Genomic DNA, 20,218 nt, shown 5'->3' on the forward strand with positions numbered 1-20,218 from the left:
GCCTTTCATAACCATACCAGTTAAATATAGCAGTGTGTTTTTATGCTTCTCTGATGCTGTTCTTTCTTGCACCAGTCATTTACTTTTTACCTACCAAATCTGTAGGAGAAGCTGCTGTTTCAGATTCACTAAACTGAGAATTGAAACCTCCCACTTCCTCAGCAGATATGTTTGTGTGTGCTCATGTAGATAAATGTATATAAACGCCCAAAGCATGTGCTGAGTCTTTGGGCACGTGAAGAGTGAGGAGTGGTGATATCTGTATATATAACATTGCCTTGAGGAATCATAATGAGATATATTGCAGTAAGGTGTCCTGTTTTCTGCCTGCCCTCTTAAACAGTTTGTGCTTCTTCCAGCTACTGTTCACCCCAACTTCCAGCCCCACTTCTTGGGGCAATGGGAGGTAGGAAAGTTTGGATAAATTTGCTTCACTCATACCCTTTGCATTGCAATGCCTGGTGTTAAATAGGTCATTTAACTATCTCATTGCAGTTTTATTGATTAACCTTTCTCTCCCAGACATACTGCACTAGATATTTCATATTGGTGAGTCTTGCAGATTATCTTCTAAAGTGATCCCTTACCTCTTCCAGCACTGAAAACATTACCCAAAGAAATCACAGAGATCCAAATTCAGAAATTATTTTATTGATCCTTAACCCAGGAAATATATAGGGCCTTTTATTAGATGCCATCGCAATCTAGTGGTGCCAGAAGGAGTTTTGTACATGTGCCCCCATAAACGAGACTAAAATGGGATTTTTTTTGGCTATGATATTCCTTATGTGTTAGATCTGGTGTATCTAGTATCATCACCATTGTTCAACACTCCACAAAACAGCAATTTTAGTGAATTCTAAGCTGCACTGGACTCATAGAGGATGAATGTGGTTTCCTTCAGTGGATATGAACACAGATGTATGAGTTGTTTTGGAAAATTTAAGGAAAACTATTGAGATAGAGAGGTCTGTTTGTTGTGGGGGTTCTTTCCTTTTTTTCCATTACATGACTATGTCTGTCCCCTGCTCCTCCTTTTTTATCAGTGACCAGTTTATCACATGTCCCATCATAAACATGGCCAACCACTGGGCTGCTGCTTCCAGAGGAAATGTCTTCATGTACCATGTACCTGAGAGCTCCTCACAGAGCAGGTAAGGAGACAGATTTTATTATGCTTATTGGATTTAGAGTTTGTAAAACCAGAGCTGACTGTTTGGGTGTGCTGTGGAATGAATGAATAGATGTAGGTACCTCAAATAAAGAGTTCAGATGATCAAAAGAGGGATTGGTTCCTAATAGATTATTTCTCTAACTATATAGAAATGCTTTTTCTGAACTGAGGCACTTCCCATTAGATGTCTAAATTAAGTTTCCCCTTTCCAACTTACCTACCTTTGCCAGTTCCAGATAGCCTTTCAGATTCCTATGCTGCATCTGATAAATCTACAAAAAGACAGAATGTGGTCTAAGTCATCAGGTGTCCACAACTCTCAAGATAATAGCATAACATTTTCTAAGAACTCCACATTATTTTAACACTGATCCCTTTTGAGGTCAGTGCAGTTGTACCCCAGTTACACTGTCTGGCCTTCAGTGTGGATGGGTTCTGAGATTTATTCCTTCCTGCTCTAGCACTGTGACCGATGATCTGCTGACAGACTGTCTTATGGGAGGAAAAATATGTTTGAACACAAGCATTTGCAGATTGTGTCATCCTTCATGTTAGGAGCTTACTTGAAAAATTTTCATCAGGACAAGCTGCACTGTATTTTAGACAGAAAGGTATAAATGACTGTGGGAGACAAAAATGTCTTGTTCACTTTGGCACAGAACAAGCTGACAGACAGAGGCCTTTAAAGTTACCTTCCCTGGTTTTTCTTTCGACTCAGCCCCTTCCAGTGAGTGACCAGAAACTGCGACACAGTCACCACTCCTGTCCCTGGATCCACACGTCAGGGCAGCAAAGTACACAGGGATGCTTCTCCTTATACTATTTCCTTATGAGGAAGCTGTGCTTGTCTCCTGCTCCTTGTACTGGTCCATATCTCTCTTCAGGAAAGACTTTTGAGACCCTTTCCTTTTTCTCAGTCTGTCTCCAGAAGGGCTCAGGGGAGGGACAACGTGTTCCTACTGTCACCATTTGATCCTGTAAAGCTTTGCCGTGCAGGTTTTTTCCTTTCCTGATAGCATAGTGAAAAAGCATTTGAAAGAATCCAGCCCAGATCTAGGTTACAGATGAAGGCCATTATGCTGCAGTAACACTGGCTTGCTTTCTTTTTAGCTGAGAAGTTAATCCTCAGGGAGACATTATTTTGCTGGCAGCTCCAGCGGGAATGTTCGCAGTGCTCCATTTGGCTACTGATAGACCCAGATAAGTGACTTTTACAAGGATCCAAACAGGGCTGAGCTATGGTATGCCAAAAATCCAGCCACACAAAAAGAAAAGATGTGCTCTCAAATTAGCTAACAAGTTTTCTCTTGCTTTGAAGAGTGATAGTGACCCACTCATCTACGATTAGACCTTATTTGAAAGTAGATGAAATAGCAGCTATATAACTTAGACCCACTGTTTTGAGGCAGTAATTTTGAGTTGATGAGAATTTCCTCTTGTATCTAGCCCTATTTAAGATTTCTCTTGTGCTTGTTTTATTTAGCTCTCCTCACACTCTCCAGTGCAGTATTGGTTTACATAGCACTTGGCTACACATTGTAATAATATTTGTATTGACACTGGCCTTCTAAGCTAATTACTTTAAACCTTAGTACAAAACTTATTGGTTTGCTTTTTCATAACCCTCTTTAAAAGAACAAACAAAGCCAGCATACTGTCTGAAACCTGTGGGAATGTAAAGCAGAGGCTCAAATGTCTTAACTTAAGCCACTTGTAAGGAGAAATGGCCCAAATTGATATGCTGCATGACATTCTTATACTTTTCATCTTTATTTATTCTTAAGTACCATTGAAATAAATGCTGTTTAGGTTGCAAATGCAATCACTTATACAGAAATTGCAGAATTCAACCTGCCTGTGTATGGAAGGATCTCATTTGACAGTACAATGTGGCTATTTATGAAGTGATACCCTTGATTTCCCAAGGGACACTAACTCCTCTGCTGAATACACGACAAGTATTTTGTTTAAATATTGCTGTCATTCATTCCTAAATGAATCTTTGTTCTTCATCCCAGTTTTGCCATGTTGCCTCTCTCCCTCCCCCTCTCTAGAGCATTGCCCCCTCCATATAGTGTAGGTGCATTGCAGGCTGTCCAGCAGCCTCACTGCATGCCAATGAATTGATGATGTTGAGGGTAGGAGCTTCACAGGAGAGTGACCTTAATTGCTAAAAACTGGGAAATCATGAGTAATCTGAATCAGCAAAGCACAGTATTTGGGAAGATTATTGGTGATTTATCCTACCAGATTAAAACCAATGATGTACATAGAATCATAGAATCATCAAGTTTGGGAGGGATCTTCAAGATCATCCAGTCCCACCTTCCACCTAGCACTACCACTGTAACCCCTAAGGCACTAAACCATAGTCCCAGATCCAGTTGCCTCTTGAACACCTCCAGGGATGATAAAGGGTGATGGTACATGAAATAGCCTTCAAGTAGAATATATAAGCTAATGTTGGGGAAAGATCTGGCAACCATGTCACTAACTCCCAAGGGATATCCCTAACCACTGGAATTGAGTCCTGTCAGGACTGTTAGTTCTGAAGTTATTGTTTGAAAACTGTGACTGTTGGGAGAAGGAGCAGAGGCAAATGCTCTGCCAAGTAACCTACATCTTAGGCTGGAAGGTGGGATGCATGGGTTTGAACTTGCTCAGCAGCAGCAATAATTGAGTCTGGGACCCTGAAAACACTCTATTAAATTCTTGACTGGAAGAACCCAGTTACAGCCATTTCTTCATGTTAACAAATGCAATAACCAAAGTGTGATTTACACATGGTAATCGTGTACAGGATATTCTGTGAGTATACATACTGGATTAGATCCCCTTCAGTGCACTGTAGCTGGAGGAATTCCTCATTAAATATTCCTGATCACTTAACAGGCTTTTAACATAAAAAAATGATTTCTCAGTCAGTTCGATATTGAACCACATACAGGTTTGCTGAGATACAGACCTTCACTTCCAAAAATGGAAATTTTTGTAGTTCTATGTCCATAAGGTAACATAAAAGATAAAATAATGTGGGGTTTTTTTACTATGGTTCCTAAGAAATCTGTTTAGACAAGATATGGACCTTTGCCTGTTTGTGTTTTCTATCTGTATCATAAAGATAATGATAATATAATTGTATATTATCTATAATAATTACTAATAGTTACCTCACTGGGGTATTGGAGAGTACATTAAAATAATATTGTGTTCAGATAACTACAACAGTGGAAGACTATTTACTCTTAGATAAAATATTCTGGCTGGGGAAATAACCATTCACTAGTTAAGATAAAGCACTGTATAGCAACACATTCTTCAATTTCTGCTTTGTCACCTCTCTCCTACTTTATGTGTCTTCCAAAATGTGTAACAGAACAGAGAGTTAAAATGCAGGGATGAAAAAGTACTGGTATTTCCTCTTGTTTCACATGGAGCAGTCCCTTAATAACTCACAGCAAGATAAACAAGAGGGAGAGAGAAGTCAGCCAGTAAAGACAGACCCAACTGCAATGATGCAAAGTAGACAAAAGGTTATTAGACAGGAAGGAATTTTTAGCAGTAAAAAAGTCAATTAGCCAAAGTTTGTCTCACAACTGGATGGTTCTAAAATGTATACACACACATTCAAGCATGCACAGATCAAGGGGCAGGGTTAATAAGCCTGCTCTAAACTGATGTCTAGGACATATGTGGAAAATCACATAAAATCATGAACCAACACTTTGTGTATAGATCAATGGATCTTGCAGAGAGCAAACTAATATCTCCTTCCACGTGGTAGCATTCTCCAGAGCTTGGCATGACACTGTGTCTGCTTTAGTCTTCAGTTCCCGTTTGAATAAGGAGCCAACTCCCACATTAATAATCTGTGGTAAAAATATATACATAACCCAGCTGCCATTTTCTCACTCTCTTTTCGAGAACACTTAGGCCTTGGAGTAAACATTTATTCTAAACAATGCAGGAGGAATGTGGCTGCTCAGCACTGCCTAGGATTAGTGGGGAGGGCTGGAGTAAGAACTTTAGTTACAGTAAAGAAATAGGTGATAGGACAAGTATGTTTAGACAAGGATAATATTATTAACCGTATAAAGATTCACCTCATTAACCCTTTAAGTGGTTTCTGGGTGAATTTTATGTATTATATGAAATAGTACTGCTTCCCATGCCAGCATATTTTCCAAGTCACATTGTGGTGCCAAATGTGCTGTCTTAAAGATGGTGGATAAAAATCACTGCTCTGCCCACTGAGAGGGCCAAATCATCAGCTGCAGCAGGAAGGCAAAACATCATTATTGTAATTGAAACTGTCTAAATTGGGACTTAATGAGACCCCATATTACAGTCATTAATGTGACTATAATAATTGTCACAAAAGCTTTTCTTAACTGTTGTGCATGGGACAGATTCATCCAACATTAATGAGCTACTGTCTGTTTTGAGCCATTTTAGTTGGAGGTATCTTTGCCTCCTGACTATGCACTCTTGTGTATGTTGGTGTGATTTAAGAGGCTGCTCCATGCTGATGTTCACATAGTTGAGTGGGTTTTGATGGCACTTCTTACGATGCCTGTAACTAAAGGCAAGAACTCCTGACTGATCAAAAAAATAAAATAGTTGTGTATAAACCCATTGAACTATGTGAAGCACTTTTTGTTTCTATTTATTACATATGCTGTGGTAGTTCCAGCTATTCTTAATATTCCTTTAATTAAGGGAGATTTTTCTAATCTTTTGATTTCATAACAGTTGTATTCCTGTCCTTTAATCCATCCACTACTTGTTGTCCACTTGATGCTCTCCTCCTGCAGCTGTTAGTCCATGAGTACAACACTCCATAGGTTGGGGCCACACTGTGAAGTGGGTGTTTATTAGACAGACAGAAAATTGCATCTCTGGGCTTCAAAGAAACTCATGTATACACAGAGAGAAAGTAAAGCACCAGTGAACTGGTGACAAGAACAAGGTGCACATTGCCTGCACAGCTGAGCAAGAGCCACAATCACCCTAGGTAGCTATATCCACTTGCTGCACCAGCAGCTTGTCATTGTGCTCTATAAAGCTCTACTCCTGATCACCTCCTAAAAGTTTGAATTTTGCTCTTGTTGGAAGTGCCTCTCATCCCTCTAACCTTATCCATTGCATTATACCAGCTTCAGCTATGAAAACACTATCCCATTGATATAACAACATCATACCATTCTCAAGTCTTTGCAAAGTTTCTGTGTTTTGAAATGCTTGAGGTCTGGACAATTTGTTTTTTTCTTCCCATGTAGTGGTTTAGAGGCCTATATCATGCAGTAGACTTTCCAGATATTGTAAATCGGACAAAGAAATTGAAAGGCAAAGTACCCAGCTCAGAAAAAGCAGAAATCAGCTTGAAATGAAACAAAAATTCATCTAAAACATTCAGAAAATTACAAAACAACTCTTGGAGCTGCATGTGCTGCAGTGGGACAGGCTGATCCCATAAGATGTAATCTAGAATATAAACACAAAGTCCATGTATATAGAGCACCAAGTATTCCTTGAGGCTCTGTGGTCTTCAAATGGCCACATCAACCCCTGAGTGCACTCAAGTGTTAGCATGCCTATTGCTAAGTTTTAAATATAGTAATTCCCTGGCAGAATTCTGTAGTTTGTGTTCTTTAGGAGTCCTGACAAGTTGATAAAAGTGCTTTATTACTGCTCTAAGATCTATGATACTATTTTCATTTGTGTTCTTTAGGAGTCCTGACAGGTTGATAAAAGTGCTTTATTCCTGCTCTAAGATCTATGATACTATTTTCAGGTGTTGTGAGCTTTCAGGTTCTTGAGTTTACTATCTGATACTTCAGTTTTATTTTCTTCAATTGGCACAACTATAATGCAAAGTGGAACATTGCGTGTATTGGGAGTAATTCAAGTGGAAAAGACACAGCTAACTCCAGGATACTTTTGCAAGTCACATGTATCTATAGGACTTTTTTGGCACAAATGTGGATAAACTTGGCAGTTTAATCCTGTTAGTACTTCAGTTTTTTCCATATGTCCTGATTTTCCTGAAAAGAAGAAAGAAAGAAAAATGTTCATCTGTTTTTCACATCCTTTCCCCTATTTGTTGGCAGGAGTTCATAATGAGAGGAGTCATAATGAGCCAAATGCATCCCTAGAACTGCAGAGGTCACACCAGGCCTTATATTGGCTTATTGAATTTCTATAAATATCCAGCTATCCTTTGGTTATTTTTTCTCCCTGTAATCACATACAATTTCCTTTTCTAAGATGTGTGGCTATATATATTTTTTAAAATTAATTTTGCTTACCGTTAAAATGGACATTTCAGTTCAGGCAAAGTGCAGTTTTGGTAGAATCATAGGATCATAGAATCAACCAGGTTGGAAAAGACCACCAAGATCATCAAGTCCAACCCTCCTGTGGTTAGTAGACCATGGCGCTAAGTGCCACATCCAGTCTCATCTTGAAAACCTCCAGGGATGGTGAATCCACCACCTCCCTAGGCAGCACATTCCAATGTCTGATTACTCTTTCCATAAAAAAATCTCTTCCTAATATCCAACCTAAACCTCCCCTGGCAGAGCTTGAGTCTGTGCCCTCTTGTCCTGCTGCTGGTTGCCTGGGAGAAGAGACCAACCGCTAAGTGCCACATCCAGTCTCATCTTGAAAACCTCCAGGGATGGTGAATCCACCACCTCCCTAGGCAGCACATTCCAATGTCTGATTACTCTTTCCATAAAAAAATCTCTTCCTAATATCCAACCTAAACCTCCCCTGGCAGAGCTTGAGTCTGTGCCCTCTTGTCCTGCTGCTGGTTGCCTGGGAGAAGAGACCAACCCCCACCTGACTCCAACCTCCTGTCAGGGAGTTGTAGAGGATGATAAGGTCTCCCCTGAGCCTCCTCTTCTCCAGGCTGAACACCCCCAGCTCCCTCAGCCTCTCCTCATGGCACTTGTGCTCCAGTCCCTTCACCAGCCTCGTTGCTCTTCTCTAGACCTGCTCCAGCCCCTCAATAGCCTTCCTGAACTGAGGGGCCCAGAACTGCACACAGTATTCAAGAAGCTGCTCCTCTCCCATGACATGGGTGAGACAGTGTCTGTCCACAGTTTAGGATACTAGGTCCCACTCTGCTGGTATTAATATGAAGAGAATGCAGATGGGTGCAAATAAGCACATTAACATTTCCAATAAAACTTGCAAAAAGATTTTATATCCATTTATTGAAAATAAACTCAGAATGGGGCCACAAGAGCATGCATGCAGTGGCATTTTATATATGAATCCTACCCTGTTCTCCAGGGACAGGGTTGCTATGAAATCTTATCTCTACTTAAATCAGCAGATTTATCATTAACTCTGTTCAACTCAATCAGTATGTAAATAACCTATTCTCACCAAAGCCAAGTAACAGTGGAGAAGCAGGTTTTTTGGTTTTCATAGTGAAAGGCCTATCCTTGCCAATGGGATGCTAAACAGGGCCTTGATGATGAGGCTAGGAACTCCAAACCCTGATCCCAGCTCTGACACGAAATCTTTCACAGACTTGTTAGAATGAGCAGTTTACATTAAAGGATAAATTGTTTTCTTATCTCACCAGTTTGTCACAGACTGCCAATATCTGCTCAGTTGGGTGAGTGACATGAGTTTGAGCACATGATTTCTTCTCCATTTCTCAGATGATCACTGGTCATTCTGGCTGAGCTCTGGTTAGTTATGTTCATCTTATTTTAAAATTTAAACAATTGAATAGCAGTGGGAAGTTTGGTATTTTGGCATAATATAGGATATCATTTGAATTTTGAGATAATTTGCATTGGCTTCTATCTGTGTGTGGAGTTTTAAAAAAGAACAAAAACTACATTAAGGTAACTAAGAATAGAAGCTATGGCTCAAAAGGATTTGAGATTAGCTGAAATTATTTCAAAAGGAGAGCAAGGACTATTTTTAAATGAAAGAGAGAAAAAAAGAGAAATATTAGGCTAGACTCAGTCATTAATCATCAGAATGAGTTTCCAGTATGAAATAGTTATCCAGAACAAGGACAAAGTTCAAAATGAGATATATGTCCTACTTTACCATGGATTGCAGTGTGAGGTCCTTGCAGCCCCAGGTCTAAATTGTGCATTCAGTCGTAACACAGAATAGCATGGTGGACTGCCAAATTATATTCTTCTGTTCTGACTGCCATGATTATGGATAGCCTGTAATGACAATTCCATTTTGCAAACAAAATCTTTGAGGATTTCTGAGCTGGGGAGGGGATTCTTTGGTTGGGGTTGCTTTTCTGTTCCAGAAGCTTATGATTAAGATATTAACTTCAGCTGTTGGACATGTGGGTTTACATCTATGCTTTGTTTGATTTGGAATAAGAATTTAAACCAAACCAATCATAACCTGGCTGGTTTTATTCTAAATTCTGATCTACTCATCTTTTACTCTTCCCTGTTGAAGCTGGTTTTTGTATGTGAAAGTTCTATAGAGTCAAAGTTCTATAGAGAGGGCACTGGAGTATCTGATGACTAAGTAATCACGATGGCTAAGTAATCACTTTCTGTCTTTCTTATTTGGAAACATTTAAATGGAAACTCCATTTAAGGTTTAAGGAAAATTTTCTCAGAACCTATACCTTCCTATTTAAATAACTTGGCACTAGATAATGAAAATTCCCAGCAAGTGATGTTTCAAGGTCTGCTGTTAAATTGTTGGGTATGTATGTCACAAAGTTTCTCATTTTACCATCTGTTTTTCTGTAAACTGGATAACTGAACTCGAATAACACCTCCTTCTGAGGTGAAGTAAGAATTCCCCATGGAGAGCTCATTTTAGTGCAAATGAAGTGGTAGGATATGGCTCCTAACTTCCCCATGGCTCAATTTACTGATCTGTCACGCTGCTCCATAAGAAGAGCTGTGAATCTGTTTCTAAAAATATTGACATCTTAAAAAGCATAGTTATACAGAGGAGATCTGAAGCAATACCTTTGTATGAAGTACTGGTCCCGTGAAGTCACCAAACCCAAGACTTCATCCTTACATATAATTAGATTCACTGCTGTTATTAAAATAACAGATCTGTTCCTTGAAAAGGGACCTCTCTAGGGGAAGTTAGTTGCTAGTAATTTGAATTCCTTAAAAACACTTTGAAAATCCCTTCTGAGATTGTCTCTGCAGTCCTCCCCTTAATCAAACTGTCCTCTGAAGTCCACCAGTTGTGGGGCCTTCATTTCCCCATTTAGAGTTGCTGCTGTTGAGCACCTCTATGGCACCCTGGGAGTGCAGTTTGAATTAGGTGAGGAAATAAAACCCTCCCTGCAGAGCTGGCAGTGTACAACAGGAAACCTATAAATGCCTATTTGTCACTTCTGTTTTTCTTTCACTCCACTTTTCTTCCAGTTAAGCAGTGTCAATACCTGGTGCTACCTTGAGTATGCTCAGAGCTCCTACAAGACTCCAAAACCCTTGTTCAGGTGTTTCTGTCTATTCTGCACTCATCTCTGGTCCCTTTCAACCCAAGCCATTCTATGAATCTGTAATTCTATAATCAGAGTTTGAGGGATGAGAGAAATTTTCCCCTGATTTTTTCCATCCAGCTGCCATCTAGATGTTTCCCAGTTGTCTTTCCTGCTGGTCTGTGCATTTATGTATGTGCCTCTTTCCCCTCTTAACCTGATGGTTTTTTTCTCATCCTTGTGTCTTTCTCATCCTCTTACAGCTGGTACTCTCTGGCCAGGGTGTGGCACCATCAACCAGAAATATTGAAAGCAGCCCATGAAGTTGTAGGGTTTTGTACCACTTTATGTCTCTGTATCAAACTCATTACAGTCATACTAATAATTTTAAACCTAATAAGTTCTCTGTTTATGAGATTGCTGAATTTTAGCCTGGGCTGTGACCTTAACAGTTTTCACCTCTAGAAACATGAGTGCTGAGAACACAATCTCAACTCTCAGTCCCAACTCACTTGTTTTAGCTTCACAGCTAAGCTCACGTCTGCTATGCCTTCATCAAATGGATACATTTGTCTCTTCATTGCATCTCAACTAATTTCATGTCCTCTATTCTAATTAAAAGTGACTTCTCATTGAAAGGAAAATAGCTCCTATAAGTATATCATACCTTTGCTGAAATACTGACACTAGATGTTGCTGTAATATACTGGGCCAAGCAAATTATTTTTAAAGCAAAATTATTAAACTATGATCTTGCTTAATCCTTCTATAAACATTTGGGGAAGAAAAATATGCTTTAATCTTGTTTCAGTTCTACATTTTTTTGGTGAATAATCTGTGAATAATTCACTTTCCAGATGCAAAGTATTACTGAGGTATTATGATAAGACTAAGGAAAACACAACCAAAGATGTATTTCATTTAGAGGGTTGTGTGTTTGTTTTTCAAAATAGAAGCTTTGGTGCCACCACTCATAAAATGTAAAGGAGTCACCTTGCTTTCAGCCCACCTGCCCATAATGGTTTGAACTTCACTCCTTGTACCATTGAAGGCAGTAGTAGTGTCATAACAATGCTGCTCCATGTCATGGCCAAAGATAAAATAGTTTCAGTTGTGCCACCTTTTGACAAAAGCCACTGCTGCCACTGCTGAATGGATCTGGGATTTGTTTATTTCTGCCTCACAGACATCTGTTCCTTCTCCCAGGTCCCCTGATGCTGTCTGCCTTCATGCAGCATTAAACCAAGTCAATAAGTCTTTCTGTCTGTGGGATACAGAAAACACAATTGGACCATACCAGAAATGTCTCCTTCTTTGCTGTGGTTCAAAGCTATGTGTTGACTGTAGATTAGTTACAATTTTATTAGTAGAGATTGGCCACTGTTTTTCTGCAGGACTTGAAGACATTGAGCTCTGTAACTTTACTATTAGGTCCTACAAGTGTTGTTGTCTTGCTTGGCCAGTCTTGTCTCTGAATTGTTGAAATATTCCTTCTAATATGTGTCAGTTATTATATGCAACTATACAACAATTGTTATTTTTTAAATCTGGTCTAGGTGATTATCTCAAGCTGTTTTGACTTGGCTGCCATATCAAACTTGGGTAGAACAGACTGTATGAACCAAAACCATGCAGCAGGCAGAGAAATTAGATTAAAACTATGTATAAGAGAAATCTTCATAAACATCTCCTATTACATCTTTTCTTATCCAAAGATTTGGAGCAGAGTCCTGGCCACAATGAAGTCAATGGAAAAACTCCAATTGCTGCTAAGAAAGGCCAGGATTTTATTCCAAGTCTTTGAAAAAAACCCATAATTAACCTTCCGTCGTGGCTGCCAGATTCCATGTCATCACTTGCTTCCACTTTCTGAATTTAATTTTAGTGAAAATCTGTCCAAAACTTAAGAGGCATTTAAGGAATAGCTAAGGGACTTTCTCCCTCTGACACTTTCTCTTATATGCCCAGTTAATTTTGACAATATTTCTTGATTTATTCCATGGTTTCCTCTTGTAACAAATATAAAAGACCATTCATTAACCTAATGACAAATTTTCCATGTTATTGCTTGCTCTTTTATGTTTCAATTTGAAAAGTCTCACAGTTCACCACACTGATTAATGGTCGTTAATTATTTACAACTTTGCTTTATTCTCTGAATTAAATTACTTCCCTTTCTTCCCCAAATAAATAAATGATGGTTTTAATTATCTTTCTATAAATATTTTGTTTAGTTCGGGTCAGGAACTCTTGCTGGATGTTCAGTATGCATTTGGTCTGCCATTCTACCCAAAGTATGAAGAACAATTTACTCTGGAAGAAAAGGGCCTTTCCTTGCAAATTATGCAGTATATCTCCAATTTTCTAAACTCTGGGTAAGTGTGTGACATTTAAGAATTGCTATGATTGGGGAGGGGGTGAGGAGTAAAGGGACAACAGTCCAGATCAGTCCTTATCCTCTCCTCACTCAATCAGCCTCCATTTCCTCTAGCAGCTTGGAAGCCTACAGAGGGATTTGGTCAACACAGTTGGAAAGTCATGGGCAAGTTGTCAAGCAGATAGCTAAGATTTGTATTATGACACTTAGATAGAAAGAATAAACATTTTATCTCCATGAACCAGCTGCAAATTCTGCTTAAATACATGGAGGCTACAATGGCCCTGATGCTGTTCCCAGAGTTTAGTTCTGGGACCCCAATTCTGAAGTCTCTTGTCTTATTCCCAGAAGAAAAGAAGAAGGACATGAAGACATGGTGCATCCCTTACCTGTGAATTACTCTGTGAATATCCCTCAACTTTATTGTGCCATATTCAAGAATGAGGATTATTTCTGGAAACCCAGTGTGGAAACTGTAACTTTATGTGCTCTTTAGGGTTTCTTCCATTGCTTTGGGATTGAGGGCTGTCGAGGGTGTTCCTAAGCCTGTGTCTGTACAGGTTCTGTGTACCTGTTCCTTAAGAAGTGAGCCAGACTATTGAGTTACTGCCAAGTGAGACACACATTCACCAGTCTGGACTAAATTTGAATCCTGCTGGTCAGAGGGACTGGATACACGTTTCCCTGACCTACCTGATCTCCTTCTCATTTTGCTCTTCATGTCATTGTTTTCTAATGATAATTTCTCCCACTCCCTTAGAAATCCAAACTACCCTCATAGTTTCTCGAGAAGAATGACAGGGGTGATGCCTGCCTGGCCCATGTATCTGCCAAGTGATGATGGTGATAACTACAAGGAGTTCACTGTTACCTTGCCGACTCTTAAAGGATTGAAAAAAGCAGACTGTTCCTTTTGGTCTGATTATATCAGAAGGCTGAAAGCATCCACAGGTAAGAGTGTTTCCTGACATTAAATAAAACCTAAACTCTCTGCTTAATGTTTTCCTCTGATGGTAGTGCTGTTGCATCACTGTGGAAAAACACTTTTCATAAATTAAACATCTTGCATTGGCCAGGGTATATAGTTAAGACTGTCCTGAGACTGAAGGGATGCAACACTAAACACATTTATTTTATAGCAGATAATGTGTAATAAGGTTTAGCTGTCCTGGAGACTAGAGAGCTAGTGAGATCTTCCTGATGTGATGATAGAAGATATGACAGAGATGTATCTTCTAATAGTTTGCTCCCTATTTGGAGTCATAATATAGACTTTGACTGAACTGGAAGGTATACAGGCCTCTTTTGTCTGCTGGAAGCACCTAACATGAGAATGTTGAGATCCCTATGGCTCAGGAGCAGCACATAAACTTTGATTCAGTGTAAAGTTGAGGCATTAGGTATATCTCATTATGGATCCTACATTCCTTGACTTGACACTAGATCAGTTTCTGTGACTTTTTTTAGAGTTGTGTTGATTACACCCCATGTATTTCTCCTTTGTCACCATTAATTTCAATGCAGCTATGAGAATCCCTCAATTTTTTCTTATTGTTTAGGACAGTAAAACTAACTCTGCTGAGATTTCAGTCTGCTGCCTGTCCTGAGCACTCCATTTATTCTAGTAAATGAGCTCCCCTTTGTGCCTGTGAATCTTGTAAATAAGTTTGGATAGCCTCAAGGAAAGCAAACAAAACCATCTATTTTTGGCAGACAGAGATGTTTTGAATTGTTCTTGGAAGCCTGCAAGTTTGCAAGTGTTTTTTTATGTCCTAAGGACTCTTCTTCACAGTGAACACAGTTCAGGCCCTCTCTGCTTTGGAGGGCCATTGCACTTCTGGGAACAAAATGTACTTTCCAAGACACGAAGCTACTCAGGCTGTCTATGCCTGACAGAAGACCTGAAATGGGCTGAGACTGATGTTTGAGTGACACAAAACTTTAATTGCTCAGAACCATCAGGTTGGTGGTTCTGATGCAAACAGAGAACATCAATTCTCTCATTCAAGAGGCAGCCTCAATCTTTACTCGTGATCTTTCTTAAAAAGTGGACTGAAGATCTTGCTGTCAGTCCTTTTATCATTTTCCTGGTATCCCTCAATGTCTTTCAAGTTCAGAGGGGATATTTTGCTCTCGCCAATGTCTTTCTGCTGGTTGAAATATTGCTAATTTTCAAAACTTGATTCTGATACTTAAACAGTCCTGGCTATAGCTTCTAGATCTTTGGGAACTTCACCTTGCAGCATTATTGCTGTGTAATGCCAGACTGAGCTGAAGTCACAGCACGCACAGAACAACTCTTGACTGAGCACCACGGACAGAGACTATTGCCAGCATTTACAGAAAATCCCCCCAAAAGATGAGAAATTATCTATCAGGGCAGATTGTTTTTGAAATGTAGAGGGTTTAAAACCATCCAAACTGGTGTAAGAACAGAACATTCATGTACGGGTCAAACCAGTGGTTTGCCTAGCTCAATATCCTGCTCTTGTCAGTGGCCAAAGCCAAATACTTGAATGTTAAACATAAAAATAGAGAGAGGGAGAGAAAAACACACTGAAATAGTTCACAAAGTTGAGTAAAATTTCTGAAAACAAGCCACGAGTTCATAAATTTGAGTAAAATTTCTGAAAACAAGCCACACAGTATGAGATTTATGGAGCATAGATTGTCAAGGAAAGGTTTTAAAAGTACATGTCAAATTATTCTTCAGACAGAAGTGAATACACCCTGCCTGCTCTTAAAGCCAGTGTTTGCTTGGCCTCAGCACCATGGTGATACAGTTACACAGATGACTTCTGCTAAATTTCATCTCATAGCAGTATTGGCTTGTCACCATGCTTTGATAGGGATCTTTAATCTTATCTCACCCTGGAATATTGAAACTTCTCCTACAACTTAAATAGACATCACATCCAACATTTCTGCTCCAGACCTCAGCATGGGATGGTAACTCGTTCTGTGGGTCTCTTTATACCAATATAAGCCCATCTCCTTGTGAAAAAAAACCCTCATAATTTTCATCAGTTCAGCTAGAAAGACTACATGAAATTCATGTGCTGTCATGTCAAAAGAGTGTCAGTCCACCAGTCCAAATTCATTACTTGCCTTGTTCCCAAAAATTAGATTCTGCAGGAATTGAGCCCCAAGCATATTGTTTCTGCTTGGCTGATGTGTCTCCTTGCACCTGAGGTAGATTGCTGTACCTCCCTTCAGAAATCAAACACTGCACCTCTGTTTTTACCTGACTGCTCCAGCTTCTGTTCCAGGAGTGCTTCCAGGCTGTTTGTATGGGATCTTGGAGTAGTGTTGGATGCTAGATTTGAGACAGCAATGCTGAAAACTATTCTTGCTTGTGCTCCTTGTACAAGTACCTTGTAATCCTTCCTGAGGGGGATCTATTTGTCAGTCAGCTACTGGGAGATCCAATCTAAAAATTTCCTGTCTTTCAACAGTTCTAAAGCTCCATGACAGTGGTTTTGGACTGTATGATGCACTGTTCATTCTGACTGAGGCTTAGTTTTGGATTGCAATTTGTGGCCTGATGCCAAGTAGATGGAATTTACAAGTGTGGCAGCAAGAGGCTCTGATAATAAAACAATCCAGTTTTCACATCCAAATGCAAAGTTGTACAGGATCTAGTCTGATATGATCTCAACCAGCTGTGATGAATCCTGTTTTGTCCATCTCACATTTTCCTTCAAAAAATATCTTTATAGCTTCATATATATTCTGTCATCTATAAGCAAAAACCCCCAACATATTTCAATGAAATTGAGCAGAACTGGACAAACCAGTGATTATAAAGTCTAACAGGAACTGGCTTTTCAAAACTTTTTCTTGATCCTTTGTATACTGCCATGTGAAATATATTGACTTAGAAATGACAAATTAGGGATAACTAAAGGCTTGAAGCTCAATATCTCAGTCCAACAGAAAACTGAGTTATACCTTATTGTGGTTTATGCTAAATGCATAAATTGCAGTTTCTGAAATAAAACCTCCAATATTTAGATTCTCTTATACAGCTGAAGTTACATGTCCTTTAGGTTATTCACTGCTGGATATAGAAGCTGTTGTGTATACATCCAGCTTAACTATTACCTGTTATTTTCTTTCAGTTTAGTAAAAATATTGTTCAAGTTGAAGTAGTGTTTCATTTTGTGATCAGATAGAATGTATTGTTTGTTCCTGGCACATAACTGGAATGTATGTTATTGTAATTGAAGATAATTTAACAAAGTTCCTGTCATAAATGCAATGATTCATCATGCTCTTTGCTGGCAGTGCCTTTACAAATTACAGAGGGAAATTTGAATCTGTTTCATTGCAGAGGAACTATAAATCTCTTCAAGTTTTGTTTGACACCAGTTTGTCACGTTGGCATTTTGGGGAAAAGTTTACCTGGGGAATTATGAAAGTGATGGTGCTTGAAAAGGTTTATATTTAGTAAATGGAGTTCCTATGATTGCATTTCAAAGACATGTTTTATATTTTGAATTGTGATGGTTTCTATGGTAAACATCAAAATGAGAACCAAGAAGAGTGGCCATTGTGGAAAAACAAGACAAAACAAAAAAAAGCTGTGGATGGCTTTTTCCAGGGAATTTGTTAACAACTTCAAATTCAGTTAAAAACAGGAGCTCCAGTATGTTTATGCATATTCAGACAGATATCTGAATGCTAAAATTCCTCTTGCATAGTGTGCTGGACTAAGCTGCCTAACAGTCAGCCCCTTTCTATGGGGCCTCTCTCTGTATCCCAAACAGGTATGGACTGAGCTGCCTAACAGTCAGCCCCTTTCTAAGGGGCCTCTCTCTGTATCCCAAACAGGTGGACTTGGATCCTGTCTACAACTCTTAATCATCTAACTGGTATCTAAACAGAACTATTCTTCCTGAAATAGTTGCCTCTGCAAGCAGTGTTGCAAATGAGGAGAAAGAGATGCCTTTAGTGTCTCAAAGTTGAATCTTGTCTGCCTAACCCATGTGCCTAGATTTAGACATTTAGACATACTTTACATGTGCAAGTTAGCCAGACTGGACACCATCTGTAGAAAATTCAACAGGTACCAAAGCTGAAGCCTTCTCCATGAGCTCTGAGACATGTGTGTAGCCACACAAGAGTCAAAATAAAGCAACAGTGTTCATAGTTCAGACTTGAATCAAGACCAAATCAGGAATATTGTGACCATCATTTATCTTTTATCCCTTCTATTCATACCTTCTATTTGGAAACCCCAACTAGAAAATAGATTCCTTTAGTATTAGGGAGATCTGTGCAGCAATGAGAGCATTCTGGCTTGGAGTCATTAAATAAACACCTTTGGTACACTTTCTTGTCATAGTTTGGTGGTGTTGAGGCAACTGCATCACTGAAATAGGGTGGAAGACTAAAATTTGAGAAGGTAAAGGATAAAAAAGAAGAAATCTATTGGAGCTGTGTGCTTGGGGCTTTATGTATTCCAGACAGACAAAAAATTTAATGTTTCCCACACTTCCTGCCTAGTAGGGAAATATCGGGAAATAATAAAAAAAAAAAGTCTTGAACAAGTGGAGAGCAAACTACTATGCATTCTAATGGTAGTTATTTAAAACAAGCTGAGATCATGATAATTAATTCCCCCCAGGTGATCTGCCATTACTTTGCAAACTGAGAAAAATAGCTTTTGAACATTTATAACCACATAAAAGTCTTTTAAGAGTCATTGACAAAATGCATACCTTGGAGCTTGCTGCATCGAAGATATGACATCTATTTTAACCTTAATTATGTTGTCTTTCCAGGAAGTGCAAGTGGTGGAGAGCCATCTTCAGAAAACAGCCCTAGTGAAGCTCCCAGTGAAGGACTTGCCTCCCCAGAGAGACAGCCCCTGGGAGATGAGGTGGCTTACAGGTGATAGGAAATCACAGTGCTGTTGGATGGGTTTCTCATATAATTGTACATCCACACAATCATCTCACACAAGTCACTCCCTTCAGTTAACTTTCTCAACAAGTAAAGTAGACCTTTCAGGAAAGTAGTTTTTCAAGACATATTGGTGAATATGGCACAAAATAAGCTCTGCAACTATCAATTTATGTCAAAGGAAACTGGAATTTGAGAAATGAAATATCAATAAAAACTGCAAAACCAAAACAAATGTACTTGGCCTTTATTTCATGCAACTATACAAATGCCAACATGTTGTAGTACCCGTATCAATAAAAACTGCAAAAACAAAACAAATGTACTTGGACTTTATTTCATGCAACCATACAAATGCCAACATGTTGTAGTACCCCCAGCCAGAAAAGGATATGCATTGAAACACTTACAAGTCCTTCAGCTGATGAGGTGCAAATTTGCTAGATGTCATATCTGTCTTGTCCTTTTTTATTACCCATCCTATCACATGCAGCCAATAGGAGTGGGAGCCTTGTTTGGCATTCTGGAGGAAACTGAAAAACTTCAAAATGAGAAGGAAGAGCAATGGAAGAAGGGAATCAAGAGTATACACTGAGTGTGTTCACTTGAATTCAGGTACATGCACATGCTATATTCAGCTCATGATCACCTGTGAAATTATGAATAAGATAGTTTGCATAAGCCAGAACACATAGCAGTGATAATACAAAGCATATGTTAATTAAGCTTAGAATATGCTCTAGTCAGAACATTTACCTTTTGTAAGGAGAAGGTGAGATACAGAATAGTTTTGGAAGTGTAAGGAAAATCATAGGATACATCTAATGGCTCTGAAGGTGTTTTGGATTAGGCTGTTGATTCATTGCTGGCATCATTTGGCAACAGAATCCTCAGTTGGCAGCATATCACACACGTGTTCCTGATACTTCACAAAAAGTGAAATCAAAGTTGCCCCAAAACTAACAGCAAAATTTCTGTTGATTTCAGTAGGCCCCAGATCTCTTGTGCAGTGCTGAAATAACTTAATAAAGCAACTCATAAGGTTTTGTTTGCTGTGTGGGACCTTTGCCAGTACACGAGCAGTTACTGCTCTCTGCCATGTATTTGTGTTTCCAAAGATTCTACCAAGATAGAAGAAAAACTTTGTAACAAATAGTTCTTATACTTGCATCCTGTTCAATAAACAGCAAAAAGAACAGAAGAATCAAGAAGCTTGTTAACTGACTAAAAACAAAACAGTAAAGATGGAGAACTCAAACTGTGTTTTCCATCATTTAGTTTACCTAAACTAGCTAATTGCTACTAAAAAAAT

The 20,218-nt window shown here is 39.1% G+C and overlaps 1 protein-coding gene across 1 annotated transcript in view; it reads left to right on the plus strand.

Annotated features, from left to right (window-relative positions):
• Positions 1–18,894, plus strand: part of LOC103808330 (thyroglobulin-like) — a gene marked incomplete at both ends in the record, with an annotated part of 111,822 nt that extends 92,928 nt beyond the window's left edge. Inside the window, 5 exons of the mRNA XM_009081108.1 lie at positions 1,047–1,138; positions 2,239–2,258; positions 12,867–12,997; positions 13,760–13,950; positions 18,786–18,894. Coding sequence (XP_009079356.1) covers positions 1,047–1,138; positions 2,239–2,258; positions 12,867–12,997; positions 13,760–13,950; positions 18,786–18,894 — 543 coding nt within the window. The remainder of the gene's footprint in view (positions 1–1,046; positions 1,139–2,238; positions 2,259–12,866; positions 12,998–13,759; positions 13,951–18,785) is intronic.
• Between the last annotated feature and the right edge of the window lie 1,324 nt (positions 18,895–20,218).

This window comes from Acanthisitta chloris, unplaced genomic scaffold (genome assembly GCF_000695815.1).
Source record: "Acanthisitta chloris isolate BGI_N310 unplaced genomic scaffold, ASM69581v1 scaffold2628, whole genome shotgun sequence".
NCBI lineage: Eukaryota > Metazoa > Chordata > Aves > Passeriformes > Acanthisittidae > Acanthisitta > Acanthisitta chloris.